Consider the following 23,684-nt stretch of genomic DNA (forward strand, 5'->3'; position numbering starts at 1 on the left):
TTTGAGGTCATGTTTGTCTGTGAAAGGATGACGGAGCCACGTGTCAATTAGGAATAAACTTGTCCTTCTTATCGGAGTTCTTGATAATTGAGGTGCATTCAGGGAAACTCCGAACATCACAAGATGGTGTTAATTATGCGTGCATGTGTGGTCTAAATAAACAGAAGTGGATATTTTTATCACTCACTAATGTAACCTATATACTGTATATATACAAATATAAATATATATAAATATATATACTGTATAAATGTATATCTATATGAACCTTTCTCTTCATAAAATACAGTAAAAATGGGCATATTTCACATATAGTGGCAAACAGTGGTTAATGTTCATTTGAAAAGTGATTAATTTGCTTAAAATGTTTCAATTATTAGTAATTAATGAAATAAATTAGTTACCGGCATTAAAACGCTATTTTGGACAGTAACGGCTGTACTTGTAAATAGATACTTTATTAGTAATGAGTAAATGTAATTAGTAACGGCTGTACTTGTAGATAGATACTTTATTAGTAATGAGTAAATGTAATTAGTAATGGCTGTACTTGTAGATAGATACTTTATTAGTAATGAGTAAATGTAATTAGTAATGGCCGTACTTGTTGATAGATAAGATACTATATTACTAATGAGTAAATGTAATTAGTAATGGCCGTACTTGTAGATAGATTGATACTTTATTTGTAATGACTACTTTATTAGTAATGGCTGTACTTGTAAATAGATACTTTATTAGTAATGAGTAAATGTAATTAGTAACGGCTGTACTTGTAGATAGATACTTTATTAGTAATGAGTAAATGTAATTAGTAACGGCTGCAGTAGCAGATGGAAAGATACGTACGTCATTGATCTCCCAGAGTTCGTACGTGAGGATGTTTCAGGTTGTGATTGTGTCAAAATAAAGTAGGTGTGGTACGAGGTGGTGTTTCGGTAACATTGGCATGGAGAAGTAGGAACGCTCAGTGTGACGTCTGGAGAAGTGACGGTGACAGATAAGGATGCCGTAGGACAGCACGGATATTCTATCTTTGCAGCCAAAGTGCTAAAGTGCTAAAGTAAAGAGCAGAGAGCAAACGTGCAGCTAAAAGAGATTCAATGAGGTCGTTTCAGCAACTATTTGCTTTCCACACATTCAGCAAACGTTTGGTCTCATGTTTTTTTTGGTGGTTTTTCCGAGCATTCTGGTCTCCCGGGTCTTCCTGTTTGAAATCTCCCGTGGGCGCGTCTAGAAATGGCCTCATGTTTATTTAAAGCTGGAGGGGTTTGCGTCCGTGGCCTTTTCCTCCAAGCCTGGAAACATTCCTCACGACCCAAGGAAGGGGGGGTGGGTGTTATATGGCGCTCACCGCACGGCGTGACGTCATCCTCTCCCCACAAACCGGAGGGCGTGTCCAACAGCGGCAATTACAGGAAGGGAGGAAGGAAAGTGTCACTTGTAAAGCTTCTAATTTTCCTGCTGGATGACTTTTATGCTGGGAGAAGCAAAGCAAGAAGAAGCAAAGACCACACGCAGCAACCGATCACGTATCATTTGGGCCTCTGCTGAAAAATAAACACAGTCGGTCTTAAAGGCACAGTCTGCCTCCTCCTTCTGTGCACACAACAAAAGGCCACAAGGATGGCAAAGAAAACAACAGGAGGCGCAGGAAGGAGGAAAATGGAGTCCTATTTAAAGAACATACAAAAGGAAGTGAGAGAAGAAAGTTGATTTGTGCTTCTAAATAGGGATGTCCAGATCCACACTTTTTAGATTCCCATCAGATTTATTTTTTTTAATAAGCTTTTGTTCCAAACTTGAATTAGTGGAATTGAATATACTGTAGTTGTAAAAACACTGTTGCTCTTCTTGCTCATTATGACAAATAATGATGAATGTACGTTTGTTACACAGCAGCACCAACAATATTGTTTGGCTTTTGGAACAAACCTGTGAGTCAGCTCTCTAATCCATGAAGAGATCACATTGGATTAAATAGGTGTGCTAAAGGACTACAGAGCCGAATACCCAACGTCCAACGTGAAACTAACTTCACCACGGTACTCGGCCGTGTTGCCTTTTCTTCTTCTGGCGGGTGGCGGGAGTCGAGTGGCCACCGCACCTACCGTGTTGGAGTTCCAAGTGTCATACGGCAACCGGATCAGCCCCATCTCGCGGCAGACACCAATCTGACCCGATCTTCAAAGTACAGCGGCTGAGCAGCCGATCCCGATGATGAAGGTCAGATGTGGACATCCTCAGTTCTAAACATGGTTCTTCTGCTTTCCTTGGTTTGTTAACTCACTTTCTGCAAATGTGTCATGGTTAATTATGCACATTCACGCCTGCCACACATAGATTGCAGTCCAGTGAGAAACACTCGTCATTCCATGGTGAGACGGTGCAGCGTGCGTCTTCTAGAAAGGTGAGCGCACGACAAGAAGAGTCATGACACATGCCAGTGTACATTTCTATATATATATATATATATATATATATATATATAGATCTTCTTTTATTGGAATCATTAAACCCACTAAAAAGTTGCAAATCCAACTTTTGAATGAAAGGCACAGGAAGAATCAGACAATGCTGATCAAATACTCCAAAGGAAAGGGACAGTACAAAAGTGGACAGTTAGTCACACACGTACAAACGCCTCTGGGGGTCCAAGAGGAACAGATGACACAACAAACGGGGCGCCATGTTCCAACAAGCCAGGAGCCAAACTCATTCTTTTCTTTTTAAACTATTGCTTCCAAAGCGTCGTCATCGGCTCTCACGGGAGGCGCTGAGCGTGCTACACTGGACTGGTCAGGTTAAAAAAAAAAAAAAAAAAAAGCTCTTTCACTTCCTCTCATCATCAGAGGACACTTCTCCCACAGACGATCATGTGATGACATCACGTAGCAGAAGAAGAAGCTTTCGGGCTTCTTAATGTTCCCTTTAGCCCGTTTCCTACGTCTGCCCTTCTTCGCTCCTGGAGGAGAAAGAAGATGATTGCCACAACAACACTGATTGACTGGAGCAGCACACCGTTTACACTAGAGATGCACGATATCGTTCTTTTCAAACACATACCAACAACTTTATGCTTCTCAAGACCGATAGGACACCCAAAGTCTACTTTGTGCACAGCTGGAGGTAAGGAGGACTGGAACTAATTAGGATTTGGTTGATTAGTCCTAATGAAATACGATGACATCACTACTAGCACATCACTACCAGGAGAACCAGAGTATAGAGGGGGAGGAGCCACCTGCTGTGGCAGCAAGGTGCACTGTATTCGGGCACACGCTCCGAGCGGCCGGCGTGACTCCACAGAGGTCTCTGGCAAACCTATGGCACTTTTCAAACGCTGCGGCGCTGGCGTTTCAGGAGGCTGATAGGGTTTTTCCCCCCCTCATGACATGCTGTTAACGTCACAGGCAGGCCAAAATAGGAGTGCTTCATTTGATCACCCACACAGTACGGGTAATCTTGCCTCACTGGCGCGTTTTTTTTTAATGGTCGTTTATCAGAGTGATTTTTAATGTTATAGGATTCATCGTCATAATTCCCTGATATCGTGCACCCTAGTTACGATTCATCCAAGCTGCCTCGTCAGGTGCACTCGTGCTACCTCTGCATTCCCTGCAGCTGTGCTACATGGGAAATAACATTTTTTAAATCCACGGTGCGTCAAAAATCATCCACGCAAATGTAGCCCTGAACTGAAGAAGAAAAACATAAAAAAAGAAGAGTTCAACTCAAAGCTGTCATGAAACCACGGTGATGTGTGTGTGAGGGTCAGCGCCGCTCAGAGCCCGCCCCCTTCCTTTAAAGATGGCCACCGTCTATCCTGTTTCCTGACAGAATCTTAGCGGCTGACTGGTGGGGCAGCAGCAAGGTCTTAGAAGGTTCCTCCTGCTCCTGTGCAAAGGAGCGCTAATGACATCGTGCACTAGGACTTTCTTCCCGCTCCAGGATCCGGTCTGGAGGAGTGCGTCGGGCCAACGCCGACGCCGTCCATTACCTGGCGGGGGAGGAGTCGGCCGACAGCCGCGTGAGGTACTCGCGCAGCTCCTTGGCGGCCTGGAAGCGGCCGTAGCGCTTCTTGGGTTTGGTGCACTCGTCCAGAAGGGCCTCCAGCTGTCCGTCTTTGGCAATGTGGGCGGGGGGGTCGTGGAGGAGGCCCCCCGTGGTGCCCCGCCACGTGGCGTAGCGAGACAGCAGGTTCTGGCACACGGCGTAGTAGTTGTGGTCCACGGTCACCCGGGAGCACAGCGAGTCCTTGGAGAAGGACAGGCAGGCCTCCCTGTCGCACTCCTCGAAGCGGCTCTCGTACCACACGTCGTAGCTCTCCGGCTTGTCTGCAGGGGGACACGTGGCAGCATGTTACACATTGCTATGACAACGACTCAACAACCACGCCCACACCAATACCACGTTCTAAGAAGACATCTTGTCTATGTGTGCTGGCCTCTCGTCCACATGTAGGTTAGCTTTTGGTGCTGAAATGCTGAGCGTTTGGAAACTGAAGCATTCTCACTTCAGTGTTTGTGTCCAACTTATCCCACTGTGGCTTTACAGCTTGTTTTTTTTATCAGCCAACAGCAAAATCTAGACAGAAAAGTCACTTTAAAAAAAAAAAAATTGGAAAAATAGAAAAATCGAGCAAAAATGCAAAATGGAGCATTTTGCCAAAATATTTACAAAAAATGTACAAAACTGTTACAACAACCGACTAATCGTTTACAACTATTTCCCATTAATATATACATATATATATATACACACACACATATAAACATCATATATATGTACAGTATATATACATGCTTTGTGGGTTATCTTTCCACATGTCTAATATGTATATTAGCCTTTTTCCACCGAGCCGCATACTTATATATATATTTATACTTATATATATATATATATACTTGTGTATATATATATATATATACTTGTGTATATATATATATATATATATATATATATACTTGTGTATATATATATATATATACTTGTGTATATATATATATATATACTTGTGTATATATATATATATATATATACACTTATATATATATTCTGCATACTTATATATATAATATATATATAAAAGTATGCGGCTCGGTGGAAAAAGGCTAATATACATATTAGACATGCTGAAAGATAACCCACAAGGCATGCTGGGTAACTTCCAGTTGTGTGCGTGGGCTTCCTGTGTTGGCATTTATTTTCACAGCTGCACAGTCTGCCATTGTGTGCACTTTTTGTGTTGCACCGTGAGTGAGGTTGGCGTTTGCGAATCATCCCGTACCACATATTTGTAAACCATCACCACCTCAGTGCAAACGGGACAACGCATCCTAATTCTGAAGGTTAAAAGAAGAGAAGAGCAAATAAAAAAATAATGTTGTGTAACATTTGGAACAGGTGTTTGGAACTACAGCAAAAAATGCACAAATGTAATCAACGACTATATTGGTTGTCTGAGTGAGTTTTGGCATCGGCCTCACACATTTTGGCTCAGGATGAAAAGCTTTTGGACACGATCGAGTGCTCAACTTGAGATCCACTTTGGGGTAAGAAGAGGAAAAAAGAAAGAATGACGGGGTGGACCGGGTGCGAGCTTTTAAGAGTCCAAAAGGAACAAACAATATTTCATCCCCAGCGGCCAAACAAGCCATCTCAGCTTTCATTTGGCAGAAATGAGCCACTCTCAAGATTTATCAAGCAAATAAAATTCTTTCTCCATCTTATTTCCTGCTGTTTTTCCCTGACGGGGATTGCGCTGAGGGGGAGCCAAGAAAATGAGCAGGAGTGATGAGGAGTGGGGGCGGGCTGGGGGTACCCACATGATGCAAAGACACACTCAGGGCTTCAATGTGAATGCACCTCCTCCTCCTCATCCCAGCAACTCAATCAAGCATCAAGCGCTGCCCTGCGAGCAAAGAGCGGTCGTGGAGGAGGGAGGGGCGCATCAGCATCAATCAGCCAGCTTGATGAAGATAGATCTGCTGGCGCATGCGTGCCGCCAGCGTCCTCTCACATGCCGCAATAAAGATGAGCACACGTGCAGCAAAGGTGAGGCCGCAGTCATTCACGTTTCTGCACCCGGTTTGATTGACACGCGCCACAGCGTCCGTGCAAACACTTCAAGATGGCAGATATGCACTCCAACCTCACACACACGCACAACACTTTTCATATCATTTGGTTTTCACTGAATATTTTTGCCTCCATTTTCATACACCAGGGGTGTGCAGCGAGGGCCACAAAGTCAAAGATGAAAGGACGTAACTTTGCCACTCTGATAGTTTGTAAAGGATGCTAAGAAGTTACGTGTTTTACTGTGCATATGACAATAAAAAGTCTTGAATCTTTACATTTCTAGAAAGAACATCTCAGCTTTGTCAGAAAAAACATTTGATTCATTTCAACTCGTTTTCTTACCATTTTTGCTGCTGTTTCTTTTTGTTTTTTCCCCCCAAAGTTTCAACTTTGTTTTTAAATCATCTTTGGAAATGTTCTACTTCTATATTATTATGATTATTGTTTTTGTCCTGTCCAGCCATTAGAGCACATAGTATTATTGATCTGGATGATCTGCCAGGGAAAAGTGTAAGATACTCTTCCCGTTATACTGTACAGAATTTATTTGATGTTTGGCTGTGATGCAATTTTGGAGCAGCCGGACCGCTAAAATTGTTATTTTTCCTCATAATATGACAGTAAAACAGTTATGATTTCAGCAAAATTCTGTTAGATTACAACCTTTTTCTGTTGATATCGTTTTAGAAGAAGTTGAAGAATGTGTGCATCAGTGATGCAAATGGCCCCAGGCTGTCTATTTTTCTACAGTATCGCACGTGATCAACTCGTCCATCTGTCCTGGACTGTATGGTTATGTGAAATCATGTGTCCAAACAAGGCACCCTAAGTGCTGCTGACTCACCATCTGTGATCACCGAGTGTGATCAAACATCAAACGTACTTTTAGGAAGAGTGGAAACCATTTTCAGTGGAGATGGATTGGAGAACATGGTATGTGCAAGACAGGTCACCTTGTCCCATCATTGCAGCTTTCGGGGTACGATAGTCCCGTCGCCGCTTCGTTTTCACAGCCGAGGATGAAACTGCACCCTTTTGGTCCTTGAATGGTAAAATAAACGCTGCCTCCGAGTCCCTGTGCCGTAACTGAGTGCAGATTGTACCTTGAGGGATGGAAATGGACTCCTATCTAGGGATGAGTACCCAAACTCGGCAGCATAATGGCACCGGTGCAGACATAAACGCTAGTAACCAGACCGAAAAACGACATGGATATCAGTGTCTCGTTTGGGTGCTAAATGAATATTTACGTAGTATCAGCGTGATTAGCACAAACCCAGCAATGACATACTTCAATAATACTGGACTTTTACTCTAACTTTTTCCACCAAGGGCCACATACTGAAAAAAATCAAAGGATGCGGGGGCCACTTTTACATTTTTAAATCCACCCATGTAGATATGCATGCTGGCTTTTTGCATTTGAAGAAAGAACAGCCTGCATCTCAGCTTGGGGTTATCACTCAAGTGTATTCCTAGTAGTAACTTTTTTTTTTTTTTTACTAATATTTCAACTTTCTTCTACATTTTTTCTTGTAATATTATGACTTTATTTTCATCATATTTTGACGCGAAAGCATCAACCCAACTGTGGCTTTTCTATATGGTTGCACCCCCAACTCAACACGGTGATTGTGGAGCCAACAAAGGACAGGCACGAGTGGCGCACGTTTGATTTACAAATCAATCAGGCTGACTTTAAACTGATCATTCATCACAACTTAAGTCACTTTGGGTCTGGAGCTCTAATTGTCAGGATTGGATTTTCAGCTCAGGGAGGTTAGCGCCTATTTCCTACGGCCGCTTGACATGCGCCCGTGATCTTGTAATGCTCATTACCGCTGTTGTCGCTCACTCGCTCTTTCTGCACACTCTGCGTACACGCAAACGAGCGTGAGACCCATAAGCACCGTCGACGCGGTGGCCCGGGTAAGCAGCGGGAGTTGTCAAGCGGCGTGGGGGGAAAGCTGCTTTCACATGCATGACGTCGTCAGGATAACTGCATCCCTTTTATCTGTAAAAGAATAACACAATCTCTCACACACACACAAAAGCCAGACAACACTTCATATCTGGAACGAGGAACGCGGGTGGAGCCTCAGCATCAGCGACACAACAGTCCATCACTTTAATAGGATTTCTGTAGAAAGGCACAAATCAAAAAAAGTGACTGGGTGGTCCTCCCTCTCTGTGAAGCAGCCCCAGGAAGGAGGACTGAGGGGTAGGGAGCTGTCACGCAGCGTGTGTGATGTATCGCTCCGTCCTTGTTATGAGGTTTATTTCAAGAATGGATGGGGGGGCAGTGCGAGGGAGATGGCTCGTTATCGGGACCATCTCCACTTTGATGGGGAAGAGCGTGTTCGACTGCCGCAGGATGAGAATGTTCTTAAAAGAGAGGAGGTTGCGGACCCTCCAAACCTTCACTAAAGAGCAGGCTTTCATGGACACGCCCATGCAGGATCCCATGCCAGTGCTTCTCCAATCGCGCATGAAGTCATGAAGTCAGCATCATACAATAAAAAAAAAAGCTCTCCTCCCATTCCATGTGGAAGTGGTACATTTTGGGCTTCTTACATTTAGAAGAAATACATTTGAGGCTAATTGGTTAGCTCGCTAGCAGCCGTCTCGAGTGCCTGTAGCATAGGAGTTGCGCAATGTGACACAAAGAACAATTGGAGTATAAAGGTGACCTGTAGGCGTGTTATTTCATGCCTACAGCGCTCGAATAATGTGAAAAAAACATATTTAGAAAGTCATGAACAGGTTTTCTATGCTCCAACTATGAAAATATTCCATTTATTAAGACTGAAGTCTATATCGCACAAATTCATTTATTGCGGTCGGTTCTGGAACCAATTAGCCACTAAAAAAACGAGGGACAACTGTATATTTTTCCCCATTGGTTCAGTTGCTATAACAGAGCTCGTGCCATTCATTCATTTCTTGTGCGTGTTTGTTTAGAAGCAGCAGGACGTGTCGTTTGGTAGGCCACAAACTCTATTTGGTTTCAGGCCACAAAAAGCCGAGAGCCGGCCTTGGTGTGACTGATGAATTTCTGTAAAGAAAGGAAGCACGGCCGCATTATTAGCTCTACTTAACATGGACTCGCAGCATGGCTGTCTGAGCGTGAATTGGTAATTGTAAATGAAGCCAAAGCGATATAGCGTGTGTGCTGGAAGGAAGCATCGCCATGGCAACTGAAGGACCAGACGGCCATAAGGTGCTCAGGTAATGAGGGGAGCTGCCACTCACTCTGCTTGATCAGTCGCTTGTCTGCCACCAGAACGTTCTCCGCGTCGACGACGATGACCTTTCCGTCACGTGGGCCGACCGCAAAGTTGTCGAAGCTGACGTCCAGCAAGTAGAGCGCAAACTCAAAGTCGTTGTTGGTCAGCTGCTCGGCGATGTCCATCAGCTGACGTGCCAGGTCCACTCTCTTCTCCCAGGGCGCGTTGTAGTAGCTCCACAGTTCCTCGCCCACGTAGTTGACAGCCACCACGCGCCCGCACGCCCCCAGGTACTTGGCGAACGGCCAGCCTTCGTCTGACGGAAAGCTCTGGGAAGGACAAACAACGGAGCAGAAAACAAAGCAGAGTCAATGCGCAGATGAAAAAGACGTTGGCTGTGCAAGGAGACCTGGAAGCAGGGACAAACACACGTGCCAAGTAGGTTAACATATGCCTTTCTCATTGTCAGCAAGAACCTGTTTCACTTGCAAATAAACGCCTTTCTCTTTTATGAAGACAGAGCAGGAAAAATCTAATACATTAAACTCAAAGTTGCCGTGCAGGCTTGGCTAACATTTGACACGCTGTGGTAAGCACAAGAGTTGAACATCTGCCAAAGGAACGCATGAAACCAAGCCAGCCTTGGCTACGACGGATTCAACCCAACACAAGAAGACCCGGCTTGCATCGAGGCACCTAAAGCAGGGGCAGGGAACCTACAGTATGTCTCGGGACATTTAAACAAATTTTTAATCTTCATTTATCTTCACAAAGAAAGAAAGAAAGATACAGAGCACGGTGCAAAACCACGCAACACCAGAAGTTACATTAACTCATTCAATACCAAAGATACAGTTATACACTTTTATCATCTCGAACGCCCAATCTCAACGTTTACATAAGAGGCAAAAAGAGGCAATGATGCAACTGTCCACTAAAGCATTTACATTTCAGAGCACTTTTAAGCCTTTTGAACGTCCACAAGGTGGCAGAAGTGCATTTGATAATTAGCTCAGCTGGGATCATTTCCCTTTTTTAGTTGGGAACTGATATTTTCCTGAAACTTACCTATGTTCTACTGCTGATTACTAAATAATAGAAAAAGGTAGAAACAAAGGTGGCAGTCTAATCTTTCTTTTGGTAGATTGAATGTTCATATAGCCATTTTGAAAAATGGCTGAGATTGAATGAGTGAATGGTAAGAGGTATTTTATTTATCATTGGATTGCTTCGGTGTAAAAATGGTATGAAAAAGAAAACATCCAGAGACTTATTATACTCTAAAAGTGTTGGTCTTGCTTAAATTCACACATTTAGTTGCATTCAATATTAAAAAATATGATGCGGCTATCACAAAAATACATTTTTAAATATGTGGCTTTCATGGCTCTCTTAACCAGAAAGGTTCCCGACCCCTGCCCTCAAGCAACGAGCTGATATTCACTGCTTGCCGTTCCACAGAACAGATAGGAGGTGATTTGCGGTAGGCGGAAGGTTGAGGAAAGACTCGTGTGTTGCCATCAGGCAGCGGGGCTATTCCGACCGCTGCGTGATGTCGGCTAACAAAGTTAATGCGACTCGGGCAGGCGAACAAGACATCACGGCCGATTACAGGGTGAACAGGGTGATAAATAATTACAGGGAAGAACCGCCAGGAGGGTGTGGCATCCCCCACAATTTGACTCCAATTTACCCAGATGACTGAAAAAGAACTGGCAAGCATGCATCACGTGCAACTGCATCAAAACCAGCCGTAAAAATCTGCATGTCATCACAGCACTGGAAGTATTTCCCTCACAAGTCCGTGACCACTGGTTAGCACAGCTAATGACTTCCTGGATAATAGCAATGCTTATGCTCAAGGATATAATAGAAATGGTTCAAATAGATCTCCCCGTGTGTGTGTGGGTTTTCTCCGGGTACTCCAGCTTCCTCCAACGTTCCAAAAACATGCATGTTAGGTTAACTGGAGGCTCTAAACTGTCCGTAGGTATGAATGTGAGTGTGAATGGTTGTTTGTCTATATGTGCCCTGCCATTGCCTGGCGACCAGTCCAGGGTGTACCCCGCCTGTCGCCCGAAGTCAGCTGGGATAGGCTCCAGCATACCCGTGACCCTAGTGAGAATAAGCGGCATAAAAGATGGATGGATGGATTCAAATACACCCCAGTTTTCGACAAAAAAATTTGCCCTGGTTTACGTACAATATTATGGATAACAAGCTAGTCCGTTTGCCCTGGACTGCATCGTTCCATGTAATCGAGTGCACAAACAAAGCACCCAACGCGTTGCTGACTCACTGGCCATGCTTTTTTTGTTTTATTGAGTGCGACTTGCGAGTGCCGGCAATTTGATAAAGAAGGTGAGCAACACTCATGGGTTCAAGAAAGAACTCATCACAAAGTACAGTGGTACCTCGGTTAATGTCCGCACTAACATCCAAAATGTTTGCAAAAAGCAAAACTGTTACAACAACCGACTAATCGTTTACAACTATTTCCCATACATATATACATATATATATATACACACACACACACACACATAAACATATATATATATACATATATATGTATATATACATATATGACCTTGGCTTGCGTTTGCTCGTTTGTTTAGCACAAAATACCGTCCAGTTTGTTTCTGCCACCATCTTGGGTCACACAGCCAAGGCGGTGTCTTGCGATACTTGCACGTGATCACGCATTAATGGATGAATTGGATTTACATTATCTTCTGTGGGATAATTTGCTCTGTTTATTTATTATTTATTGTCCATTTTGGTTAGAGTTTGACCTTCGGACCTTCTGGAACGGATTAATGATGTCAACCAAGGCACCACTGTACTAAGATGGCGTGCCCTCCCTTCTCCTTCTTTGCCAACAAGTCTTCAATGAAAAGTAAAAGGGATGTCAAACGTTAATTTGTCCATTTCAATGGTCATTACCATTCTTTTGCATTGTTTTCTGCATGCATCCTCAATAAAAAGTATTTTATTTATTTTTATTTTTGGGTGTCTGAAACGGATGTATTGGATTTACACTATTTCCATAACGTCCTAAGTAACCAATCCCACAAAAGGAGTCTGACTCTGGCTGGCAGCCACCAGGCACACAAACAAGGAAGTGCAAGGAAACTCGGGTTTCCGAGTCCTGAAACCCGATCGCGTGGGTGAAATGTCAGGGAACACGGCACGTCAATGCAGGCAAGGTGTGAACAACTCCTGTTGTGTCGCACGGTCACCGCTGGTAACTCAACGCTTTGCTGGCTTGTGTGAGCAAGGAGGCTTTTCCATATGCAAGACTAAACTTCCACTCCATTTTTAATGACACAGAAATTATTTAAACACATACATTTACTCTCACGGATAGCTGGACACTGACTGCAGAAAGAATTCAACACAGCTGAGGTTTACATGGCAAAGAAAAAAATGCAGTTGGTTGAATCGAGGCCAGTAGGCGAGAGCACGCTTATTTAAGAAGTAAGTCGTGTCGGCACCTTGGTCAGAGCAACTGGTAACTTTTACCCTAACATGTACGTTCTTGAACTCTTCAACTCAACAGAGACGCCCCAAGGAGCAGAAATGTTCAAAACTGTAAGTGAAAGGTGCTAACTATCATTTGCAAAGTGAAGGAAAGACAAAAGCAGACGTTCAGCTTGTGCTAAAGAAGACAATTCAACAAGTCAAACACATCCCTGCCAAAAAGAGCTAACATTCCACATAGAAACACATCATATAGCTCAAACCTTGATGTTATTACTTCAGGTAAAAAATAGCTGCTTGGTTTGAGTGGTGTAAACGTACACCACAGGCCAATGTTTTGTTCTGATTAGCTCGACCAAAATAGATCCCAGACCACATGGGGAGGACAGGGATAAGTTGCAAGCTGTGCAGCCTCGGGTGAATCCTTTCCCAGAGGTATCCCAATCAATTGGACGGCAGGCAAATTTGTGTCCAGGAAGCACAACGGGCTCCAAGCCGCCTGTCACTTAGCCTGGGATGTCATCCTCTGTCTTGGCAAAGACTCCTAATTCCACACTTACTTTTGGATTAATAGTCTACCTTCACACTTCCTGCTATAGTCAAATTGACAACGAAGGGAAATAGGAGAAAGTAGTCCTGCTGTATGTCCTGGCTGGAAAAGAGACAATGTGGAGATGCTACAAGAGTTAAGGATTAGAGACTAGAGGGGCTAAATATCTAAAATGGCTTTCTAAACATACAAAGTGGGTATCCAAAGATTAAGATTGAAGCTGGATCATTTGCTGGTACATCCCTATTAGGCTCGCTTCCCTTTGACCCAAATTGAAAACCTCAGATCGCTTCATGTTGCTGGAAACGTAAGCAGCTCTCGGCCTTGTTGACAAAACTTAGCCTGTCCAATGTAACGGCTAGAGCGGCTTTGTAAAAACACCATCCTCCCACTCGCCCCTGCAGCGTGGTCGCAGAGATGAGGGGAGAAGAGGATGGAGGAAGTAAAACCCAGCGCCTTTCGCTTCCTCGCTCCAGCGGTCGGCAGGAGTAAACCGCCACAGACCGGCCCGCTTAAACACATTTCTCTTTTGTTGTCAGGTTGCAGCCTGAACGGGTGCAAAAGTAGAGCGCCGGCAGCTGGGGGGGAGGGAGTCAGGTGGGAGGAGGAAGGAAAAGGATGAATACCCGGAGGCTACTTTCAGACTTTCTGTCAGCGGCTGTTATGAGAAGGCCTTCATGTCTGCCGGGCCCGCATCTGCAGTTCTTAATGTGGATGCTGCTCATTCAACGTGCTGACGGCTCTATGTGCGCTTCGTCAATTACCACAGATCACAACTCAAATTTAGGTGCCATTTTCAATGAGCGGCCTATATTTACGTGTGAAAAGCAGTGGCACTGAAGGCCGTACATGAAAGCCCGCAGCTGTGATTCAAACTTCCTATTGCCTAGCTTGATAAATACGCCACGTGTCCCACCAATCATTCTCCCTCAGCGCTCTTTAAACAGTTACACTGCAGAAGCCATTAACGTCCGCAATGAGGCGATGAGGGGGGGTGACAAAATGAATTGGAAAGCCTGGTCTGATATTACATTTACTATGCTATCTCTGGCCACAAGTGGGAAGTTCTCTTTCAGAGCGTGTGGGCCGCACAGGTGGTAAATTTTACCATTTGTCTCACAGAGATGAGAATGCTGTTTAAAAAACGCTGAGACTGAAATCCTGGAAATGACACGTTCCAGCAACTTTAATGGCTTTTGAAAAGCCAAACGCTGTCTTTGCCAGTGGATGACGAGATCCTAAACCTGGGAACAGACTGGACGTGTTTCTGGAAACGTTCGTTTTCAAATGACCACTGAAGCGTTAACGGCCTGGTATGGAAAGCCAACGCTAACAACAGACGTGACAAACTACATTCAAGTTGTTGTCGTTTCATTTCAATCCTGTGGGTGGTAGCGAGATAGCATCTCTCAAACTGTTGTTGACTGTGAACACTAATCAAGAAGAAAAGCCCATATTAGCCAGTCTATGTCTCAAATGGAACACCCCCGTCAGTACACTGCGTACTTAGTTCCTAAATGTGGCCACTGTACTGTCGTTGCACTTGCCGGAATCACCGATCACCATATTTTTCTTCTTCTATTTTAATTGTGAATTGCAACCACTCGACTTCTGCTCCTATAGCAAAGATGGCGACTATTGAGGGTGGTAAGCGTCCATGGCATTTACCATTGTGACCATTTTAAGTGCACCGCATTTGCCATGAATTGTCAGTGTGAACGCACTTCTTCATTCAAAAGACTGAGTGGAAGTGCGGCCATTGTTGATGCTAAAAACACAGGCAATGAAGCAACTCTTACTTGTGTGTGCGCAGGGCTGCTTTGAGCAGTCCAACAATTTCTGAGGAAAAAGGTAAGTGGAGTACAGTCAAGTACAGTACTACTTTCGCATGACAGAAAATAATTGAGAGGTACACACAGTAGTGTGTTCTCATCTCGGCGACCTCGCTGTGACTTGTAGGTCCATCTCTTACTAATCTCATGTAAAAGCAGTGCGGATGCACAACAGCAGCATTGAGTGGGGATGTGTCTGCGTTCTGCTCTCCTCTCTTTAATACAACAGACGTGCTGGTGTCCTCCTGGAGGGGTGGGGGTGCAGAAATCAAACGGGGCCACAGACAAATGGGCAGCCTCCGGAGAAGAGCATGAAACGAATGGAGGGAGCGGCACAGGAATACACACCTGCGTCCTGACATCTGCTGACAAAGACGTGCCCTTCTACTGGACAACTTGGGGAGGGCACGGGCGTGTGCATTAGACTTGGAAAGAGGCTCTTTGTGTGCGTGTGTGCTTGTGTGTCTATGTGAAACTGTATCCCAGCATATGAATGAGAAAATGCAACGTGACCGGGACTGATAACAACCTCTATTCAGGGGCCGAGTAAACATCAGCGGCTCCCAAGATATTGCCTTGGCTACCCTGCAAGAACACTGGCCCATCAAACGCACACATAAACAAACACAAGTGAGCAAATGCTGAGGCACAGAGCTGCATTTATACATGAAAGCTTCCAAAAAGGCTTCATCTCACAACAGTAACTACTTAGAGGAAATTAGTAGCTAGCCGCAGGAGTGCTTAAGGGTGTGGTTTAAATTCTCCACATTTTCTGTCCTCCACAAAACCACAAGGTTTTTATGACACGCACGTCGGGACAGGACTCCACGGGGGGAGTCATGTAGATCAAATGGCAATGTTGAGGAAGTGTGTGGTGCAGACGCGTTCACTCAGACACAACAGCAAACTTGCAGCCGTCACTCATTCAGCAGGAGTGCGATTTGCCTCGCAAGGCTGGGACTGCCATGCTGAAGTCAGGAGGAGGAGGCGGGGGCACACATCTCTTATTGACCTTGTGCACATGGAGGCTGTGCACTGAAACCCTTCTGGCATTTTGGGGGCAATTGAAGTCTCAAATCCTGTGGGACAGCCCACAGCGAGCACTCAGGCCTCAGTCGGGAAGCAGCATTAGCTACCCATCCCGTGGCTACACATTTCCACCCCCTCGCTGCCTCTCTTTGTTCCATGCTCAAAACCTGCAGTCAGGGGCAGCAATGTTGCACATTTTGCAGGCTACAAATTCCTAGTCAGCACAGTAGGCTGAGCAGAGTATCAAAGAGTAGAAAGACAAAGAATGGAGAGAGTGTCTTGATTTCCAATGGCCTCAGTCTGCCTCATTACCATGGACGCTGCTCCCAGACAGCAAAGTCACCCTGCGGGGGGTGGGGGTGGGTGGTGTTGCATCAAGACAACCAACAACAACAACAACAATTCATTTGACTGTATGGCACTGTTAAATATTCTGTGTCATCGTATGTTCCATTTCTTGTAGTCACACAGTATTTTTTAAGGTATATTAGACTTACAGTACTTATTTATTACATTTACCTCGTCTGCCGTCTTCCTCATAAGGGCCAATGAACCTGGCAGTGGGCAGCTGACCCTTCTGAAGAAGATGGCAGATGAGGTAAATCTCCATCTAAGATATCTTCACAAGTATTGTTGAAATATAAGACACTGAACATAGATTCAATAAGGAGACAAAATGAACCTATCCAAGCTATTGCGTATACAGTCGTCCCTCGTTATGTCGTTGTTCGAATATTGTTCCCTCACCATAGTGCATTTTTTTTTTGTTTTTTTTTGCATCAGTGATGCACAGCCCCCATGCCATGGCCGGGACGGGCATGCCATGGCTGAGATCCGAGTGGAAAAAAAAGGTTCTTTCATTCCGTGTGGAAGTGGTAAGTTTTTGCCTCCTTTGTCCTTCATCCCCACTCTGCATGAAACCCTTTCTTAAGTTTAGAAGAAGCACATTGGAGAGGCTAACTAGTTAGCTGGGTAGTTTGCTACGCTAGATGGGATGCTATGCTGCAGAGATACCGTAGCCTGCACAATGTGATGTAAACATAGAATAATAGGAGTTTAAAGGTGACTATAGGAGTGCTATTTCATGTCTATAGGGCTCTAATAATGCTAAAAGTCTTACTTAGAAAGTCATAAACAGGTTTATTATGTTCCAACTACCAAATTTTCAATTTGTTAATATTGAATCCTACTTCACAGAAATGGACTTATAGTGGAGTCAGTTAAACGAGAGAGTGTACATACATTAGCAGTAGGTACATTGATGTTTGGCATTGTGTCATTTATTCACTGCCGGGCAAAGCTGCCACTAAATCAATCATCTGAAGCCTAACGTCAGCATTAAAAAATATTCTCGATATTAGTTTGTGTACCCCACCTTTCGCAGAAAGTCATCTGGAATAGGCTCCAGCATAGACAAGCGGCAGAGAAAATGGATATTAGTGTGTGGCTTTTCAGTCAGTCAGCGTTTGAACGCTGGTATTTACCCCTGCTTTCACATAAAATGTCACGCAGAGCAGAACCAAATCTATGTGGGGATGTTATCATAATTTAATAATTCCATCTGCCATTTAGTGTATTAGCTCTCTTTTTGTGAAAGGCAAAAGCCCTCACCTTCACTGAGTGTACAGAGATATAAGTGGGTTAGCTTGATCTTTGGTTTCTAAGACTGAACCAGGGCAGAATGAAGAATGGGAGCAGAAGGAGGGGGGGTAAGACCTGGTGCTTTCTAGTGATAACTGTGTGCTGACCTAAACCTGAGCCAATGTGAGCACAGACCTCATAAATCCCCTTTACTGGGAGCCCAGGAATGTATAAGTCAAAGGCGGTTGGTGTTGAATGAGTCTGGGTGGTAGTGCCGCCCACGCCCACTGAGGATGAAGCCAGCAACTGAAACCAGAGGCTCCGCTCCGAAGGCTGCGGGTTAGAGCCCGGCATCAAGCGCTGCGTATTCTACAGCAGGCTGCAATTATCTCAGGGGTGGAGGAGCGGTGGCGACGGACCCTGTGCTCTTACCTTGCTGCATAGACCGCCATCAGCATCTCCCACTGGGTGGAACATTTACAGACAGGTTCCAGTGTACCTCAGCAACTACAATTCTACTCTCTTTTTGTTGAATAGAGTCATTTAAAATTACTGCACTATTTGTGATCTTGCATATTTTCTCTGACAGGAACGTTCTTCATTCTTACACTTTTATTACCAAGAGCAAGAAGATGTGCTAAAATCATATTGTTGCTCTAACATACAACAATGTGCTCTCAAAGAGACACTTGTTACTAATCTATATTGGTTGTGGTCATGTTAAAGGGCCCGGGGGGAGCTTGGAATTGTGTTTGACTCGCCAGCATTGAAGTACTGCGTCCTCGGGAGGAAGCTGGTGGGGACATACGGTGAGTTGTGGGTAACAGGCGTTAACAGTAGGATGCTTGGGTTGGGCTGGGGGGAAGGGGAGCTGGTGGGTGGGCAGAGGATGCATCGGAGGGAGCTCAACCACAGGCATTTACACCTAACCAAACACAGCTGTCATGCGTGTGTTTGTTGAGTGGAAGAAAGAGAAAGGATTATGGTAACACAAGCAGACCGGCTCATTCAAATGAGAGACAACAGCACAAGGCCAAAACCTTCCCTGCCCTCCCCCTCCTCCTCCTCCGAGCAGGGACACCATCCAGCGAGGGCATCCAAAAGAGGGGAGTTGGGCCCAGATCACTCCCTATCGTAACAGGATTCAGTCTGTGCACAAAGGCCGAGAAGAATAAAGAAAGGGGGATTGGGCCCACTGGAAGCAGGGTTAAGCGGCATAAACAACTCTCTCTTAAGCGCTAAGGAGTGTCACGATCTCTGAAAGCCAGAAACAAAATAAGGTATTAAATCACTAAAGACTATTTAATGGTGGACCTCAGCCACTGAAATGGCCTGAAGGGATATAAGACTGACACCAGGAGTGCATGCTGTGTCTGCAATGACGTCAGACGAAAGAAATAACCTATAAATAAATTAAATCAGCCTTCAATTGCGTGTTATTTGCGCAACAAATAGTCAAGAAAAAGTGCACTTTTTTAAAATTTTGCCCATCATCTACAACACTTATGCAAGACATGAACACTTCTTTCTCTTTTGACAAAAAAGAGGCAGCTAAGAATGCACGTAATGGAACGCACCTATTCTGCCTATAAAGCCTTCTGAAAAAATCTCCAAAAAGCGCCAACAAGGCTCCATTTCCATCATATGAGCTGCATATGAACCACATTGTTATTATTATTGTTACGCCCAAGAACTACCTTACTGGCGTAGTGACACCTCACCACACCACAGCGGCTAGCCACTAGCCGGCTAGCGACTAGCTTCACCACACACACTCGCTCACAACGCTTCAGGCCACTAGCCAAAGGTAACATACATATTGGAGCTGCCGCCATTGCTGCTGTGTTTTTGTTTTTGATGCTAGGTGTAGCGTTCCTTTCAATGTTGCTATGTGAAATCAATGCACCCAGGAAGGAAGTACTCCATGTTATCATGAATGTACCTGCTACTACATGCTCACTGCTTGGATGAAAAACCACTAAACCTTGCTGGAGCTTTTTGAAGGTGTTTTAATAGGCCGAATAGGTGCGTCCCATTACGTGCATTTTTAGGTGCCTCTTTTTACCTGTTTTATGTCTTTAGAAAGCACAGAAAAGAGAAAGACGTGTGTTCATGTCTCACATAAATAAGGATTGTGGATGATGGGAAAAAAATGTGTTGATGAATCTTGAAGTACGGACTACCAAAGCAAAGGCAGATCCATACTTCCAGGTCAGTGAATGCTCCTTTCTTTCAAATAAATAAATCACCTATAGGGGCTCACGTTTCAGGGTCACCTTTGGCCCACTGTGAGCCTGAAGAACCTCCATGTTTACTTAGGCTTTAGTTTGCAAAGAAGGTGAGGATTGTGATTGATTATGCAGAACCTCATTAAATCAACAACAAGCCAAAAGGGCAAAAGCAAAGAAAACAGCCAGAGTGTTTGTTTGAGTTAGCTTTGAGTGTTTACTTTCACATTTAAATTAAGATCCTGCTGTCAAAAATCTTAGCAGGCACAGGAGATAAGGTCATCCATCTAATCTTTCTTCTCTACGTCAGATGTTGTGCGGGAAAAAAAGATGGCGCTATGCGAGACGCTCGTTCTGCCGAGTACGCCCGTGTCAGCTGAGGACCGAGTGCTAAGTGAAGAGGTGGTTCTCGGGAAGGTGGTAACACAAAGGGAAGGAAAAAGGCACAGATTTGAGTCTGGAGGCGATGAGAGTGCCACTGGCTGAGTGAAGCCCACAGCCTGTCAGTTCCTATTCTCAGCTTCACTGAGCAAAGCAAAGCCAAGGACCAAAAAGGGTGCGAGCGCAGTCACATGTTACTGGCCAACTCGCAAGGCTTAATGATTTGGAACGGAAGACCAGGCAAAAATCAAACTAATTTCTGATTGGGCCAGACGTACTGTACGGCATCAAACGCGAGCGTCACCTGATGAATCAGTGAGTCATTTAGCCTGAGGAGAAGCGCCAAGAATGGCAAATTAACTCCAAATAGAAAGAGATTTGATGGCGAAGGGGGGGAGGGGGGGTGAGAGACGATGCTTCTAAATACATACATCCCAAGGCATGTTCCATCTATAAACAAGCACGGCTGTATGTTTGTTCTTTCTTTCTATTGTCACCCAAGCACAAGTGGCACAGATGCTCATTGTGCCCTTTCAAAACATGTGGAATGCTACAATTTTTCCTTCCACTTTTCATCTTAAATTCAGGGCTTGTGTAAGGCGAAGCAGTTCCTCCAAAACACGAACAGCTCCAGGGTGCAATTTAACATGAAATTATGTCAAAATTTGGCCCGCCATCAAGCAACTCTCTGAACTGAGCCGAATTAGCATCACCCGATATTAGCTGCTCCCAGCAAGTCATTTGGAGCGGTGCAAGAGGCGGTCAGGCTGAGAAGCTGCTACCTGAATGTTTTGTACACTGTGCTTGGATAATTAGAAAGAGCACTGGGGCGTAGTAAATTTGTGCATTTTACCCAGCCCTGCATCTGAACTCCAGAGGCACTCATCAGTGCGCAAGTAATTTCTCACATTCACCAATGTGGTGGAACGCTCAGTGAGCCCCCACTGTAGCGGGGGGGCAGAGCGGGCCGATGAGGAGTACAATGAGCAAAGAAGATTTCAGCTGATACAGACCTGTTCGAATACAGTGGAACCTGGGTTTTCATTGGATTCAGTTTGACAAAAATGACTAACTTCCGGACTATAGAGCACAGCGGTGTAAGCCGCACCCACTAAAATTAAAGACAAAAAAGATTTGTACATATATAGGCCGCACCTGTCTACAAGCCGCAGGTGTCCTTGTCATAACATGGAATATTTAGTACACAAAGATGTTACACACAAACATTTTTTTGATTGAATAAATGCTTTTTCTCCAAACAGTGCCGGATGTGAGTGTAATATGACTGGTTAAACAGTAGCCTACCAGAAATGTCATGCATCACCGTCCTCCTCCTCCTTCTCCTAGGAACTAAAACCACTGAAGTAGTCTTGACAAGCATCACAATGGAACAGCATCATAACACTTTCATCACACACTTTGTCAGTCTCTCTCTCTCTCGTTGTCTGGGTAAATTAGCTATTTCGCTTGAGCTATCCTCTTCATTCAGTCCAGCCTTTCGAAACCCGATGATAGTGGACGGCTGGCGGTCCGAGTAGACTTCCAAATGTGATATTACCTTCCACTTCCACGTCTGAAGCTGCACTGTAAGCATCAGGGGAAATGTAGTTTGAGCCATAAATTAGCCACATCATCATGTAAGCCGCAGGCTTCAAATCATGAGAGAAAGTAGCGGCTTATGCAACGGAAATGACGGTATTACCAAAAATATATCTCAGTTTTCATACGCTGAGTGATTGTTTGTATGGCCAAACATGGCAGCAAACAAATGATTGTCAGTGTACGGACCCTTTGCAACAGATTAATAACCAAAACCGAGGTACCACTGTATGCCTGTAACGATCACCAACAATTGGCCTGGCCATCTCTTCTATAAATCACCGAGCCAGGATAGAATGAACGTCCAAATCAATTGGCATCATGTGATTTCAACACAAGCATGCTCTTGCTGTCCAATGAAAAACACAACCCATTTCTAAAATGCACTGCACTGAGAGCAAAGCAAAGAAAAAGCCATTGCACATGGCTCTTTGTATTTGGATTTGTATCTGTGGTCATTTCCAAAAATATTTAGTCCCTATGGCCAAAACAGAGGAGTGGGAGCTGTGTTTGTGTATGCGTCATGTACTGCAGCACAACACACAAAAACAGGGCATTGTTGGCCTGAGCCACAACAGCACAGCAGATTGTTTCCCACTGACAAAGGAGGTCTGCTTTCTCATAGTGAAACAGGGCCGATTTACTGCCGGTGGCTTCAAAAGACCAAAAACAGAAGCCCTTGTGAGAGATAGCGAGGGAGAGAGACAGAGCTTGGCTCACTGAGCAGACAGTAGAAATGTTCCGCGCATTATTCAAGTGAATAAAGCCAGAGGAAAGAGAGGCAGTGCTAAACAATGACAGCAGGAAATCACTTACACTAAAGATAGTCAATCTGAGAATCGTATCCAGGGATGAAGGCCTCCAAAACTTACTGAAGATTGCATCGAGGCAAATTGAAGCCGTAGGAATAGGATTTCATTAAACTCTGTCCTCACTCTTATCTTCTGCAAAAATCCGTCTCCACACGGCGACTGTAACCCCTGGCAAAAACCAGACATCAAGGTGCTGTACTACAGCGTGTTCAATCTCTATAGGGCCCATTAATTCTTGATGCTCTACTGCTGCATGCGCCTGTGCATAGGCTCGCTTGCTTGCTCGCTCTTTCAGCAAATCTTCTCATTTTTTTGACCAGTGAAGCTGACAAACCATCAGACTTTGCGAATCTCCTGGCAGACTAACCGTATGTTATCAATGCCAACCATCTGCTACCTCAGGTCTGCAAGTGCATGTGATGACCCGAAAGTGCTGGCGACGTTGCATGTACGCGATGAGCGATGCACAAGGAAAGGCTGTAAAGCGTGATGAAGAGTAGAGGCATGCGTGTGACGTCTCGCATTCTGTCTGTGGGTCTGAGTCACAGCCTTTGACCGGGGGTGTATTGGCAACAGGCCGTGCTGATGCAATTATCCAGCCGCAGTTTGTGGACCATGCATTAATACGCTGACACAAACAGAAGAAAGACATTGGCCGAAAGAGGAAGAAGTGCTAGAGAGAGGAAGCAGGAGTGCCCACACAAGGCTAATCAGGCGTCATAGATCTCCTGGACATAAAAGCTGATCTCGCTTTTTGTCCCGCTGAAAAGCCTGGAGGTGTTTGCCTGTATGAGGAAAAGGGGGTGAGGGTTGTAGGTCACCCTGAGTTATTGAATGTCTACACGGGCCACGACCATTGTTGTTTTGTCCTCTCACGA

At 44.7% G+C, this 23,684-nt stretch overlaps 1 protein-coding gene across 1 annotated transcript in view; it reads right to left on the reverse strand.

Annotated features, from left to right (window-relative positions):
- Positions 1-644: 644 nt before the first annotated feature.
- The window catches only part of dipk2ab (divergent protein kinase domain 2Ab), a 35,511-nt gene continuing 12,471 nt past the window's right edge, over positions 645-23,684 (reverse strand). The window contains exons 3-4 of the mRNA XM_054765597.1: positions 9,337-9,640; positions 645-4,337 (exon numbers count right to left, since the gene is read on the reverse strand). Coding sequence (XP_054621572.1) covers positions 3,997-4,337; positions 9,337-9,640 — 645 coding nt within the window. The 3' untranslated portion in view covers positions 645-3,996. The remainder of the gene's footprint in view (positions 4,338-9,336; positions 9,641-23,684) is intronic.

This window comes from Dunckerocampus dactyliophorus, chromosome 21, assembly GCF_027744805.1.
Source record: "Dunckerocampus dactyliophorus isolate RoL2022-P2 chromosome 21, RoL_Ddac_1.1, whole genome shotgun sequence".
NCBI lineage: Eukaryota > Metazoa > Chordata > Actinopteri > Syngnathiformes > Syngnathidae > Dunckerocampus > Dunckerocampus dactyliophorus.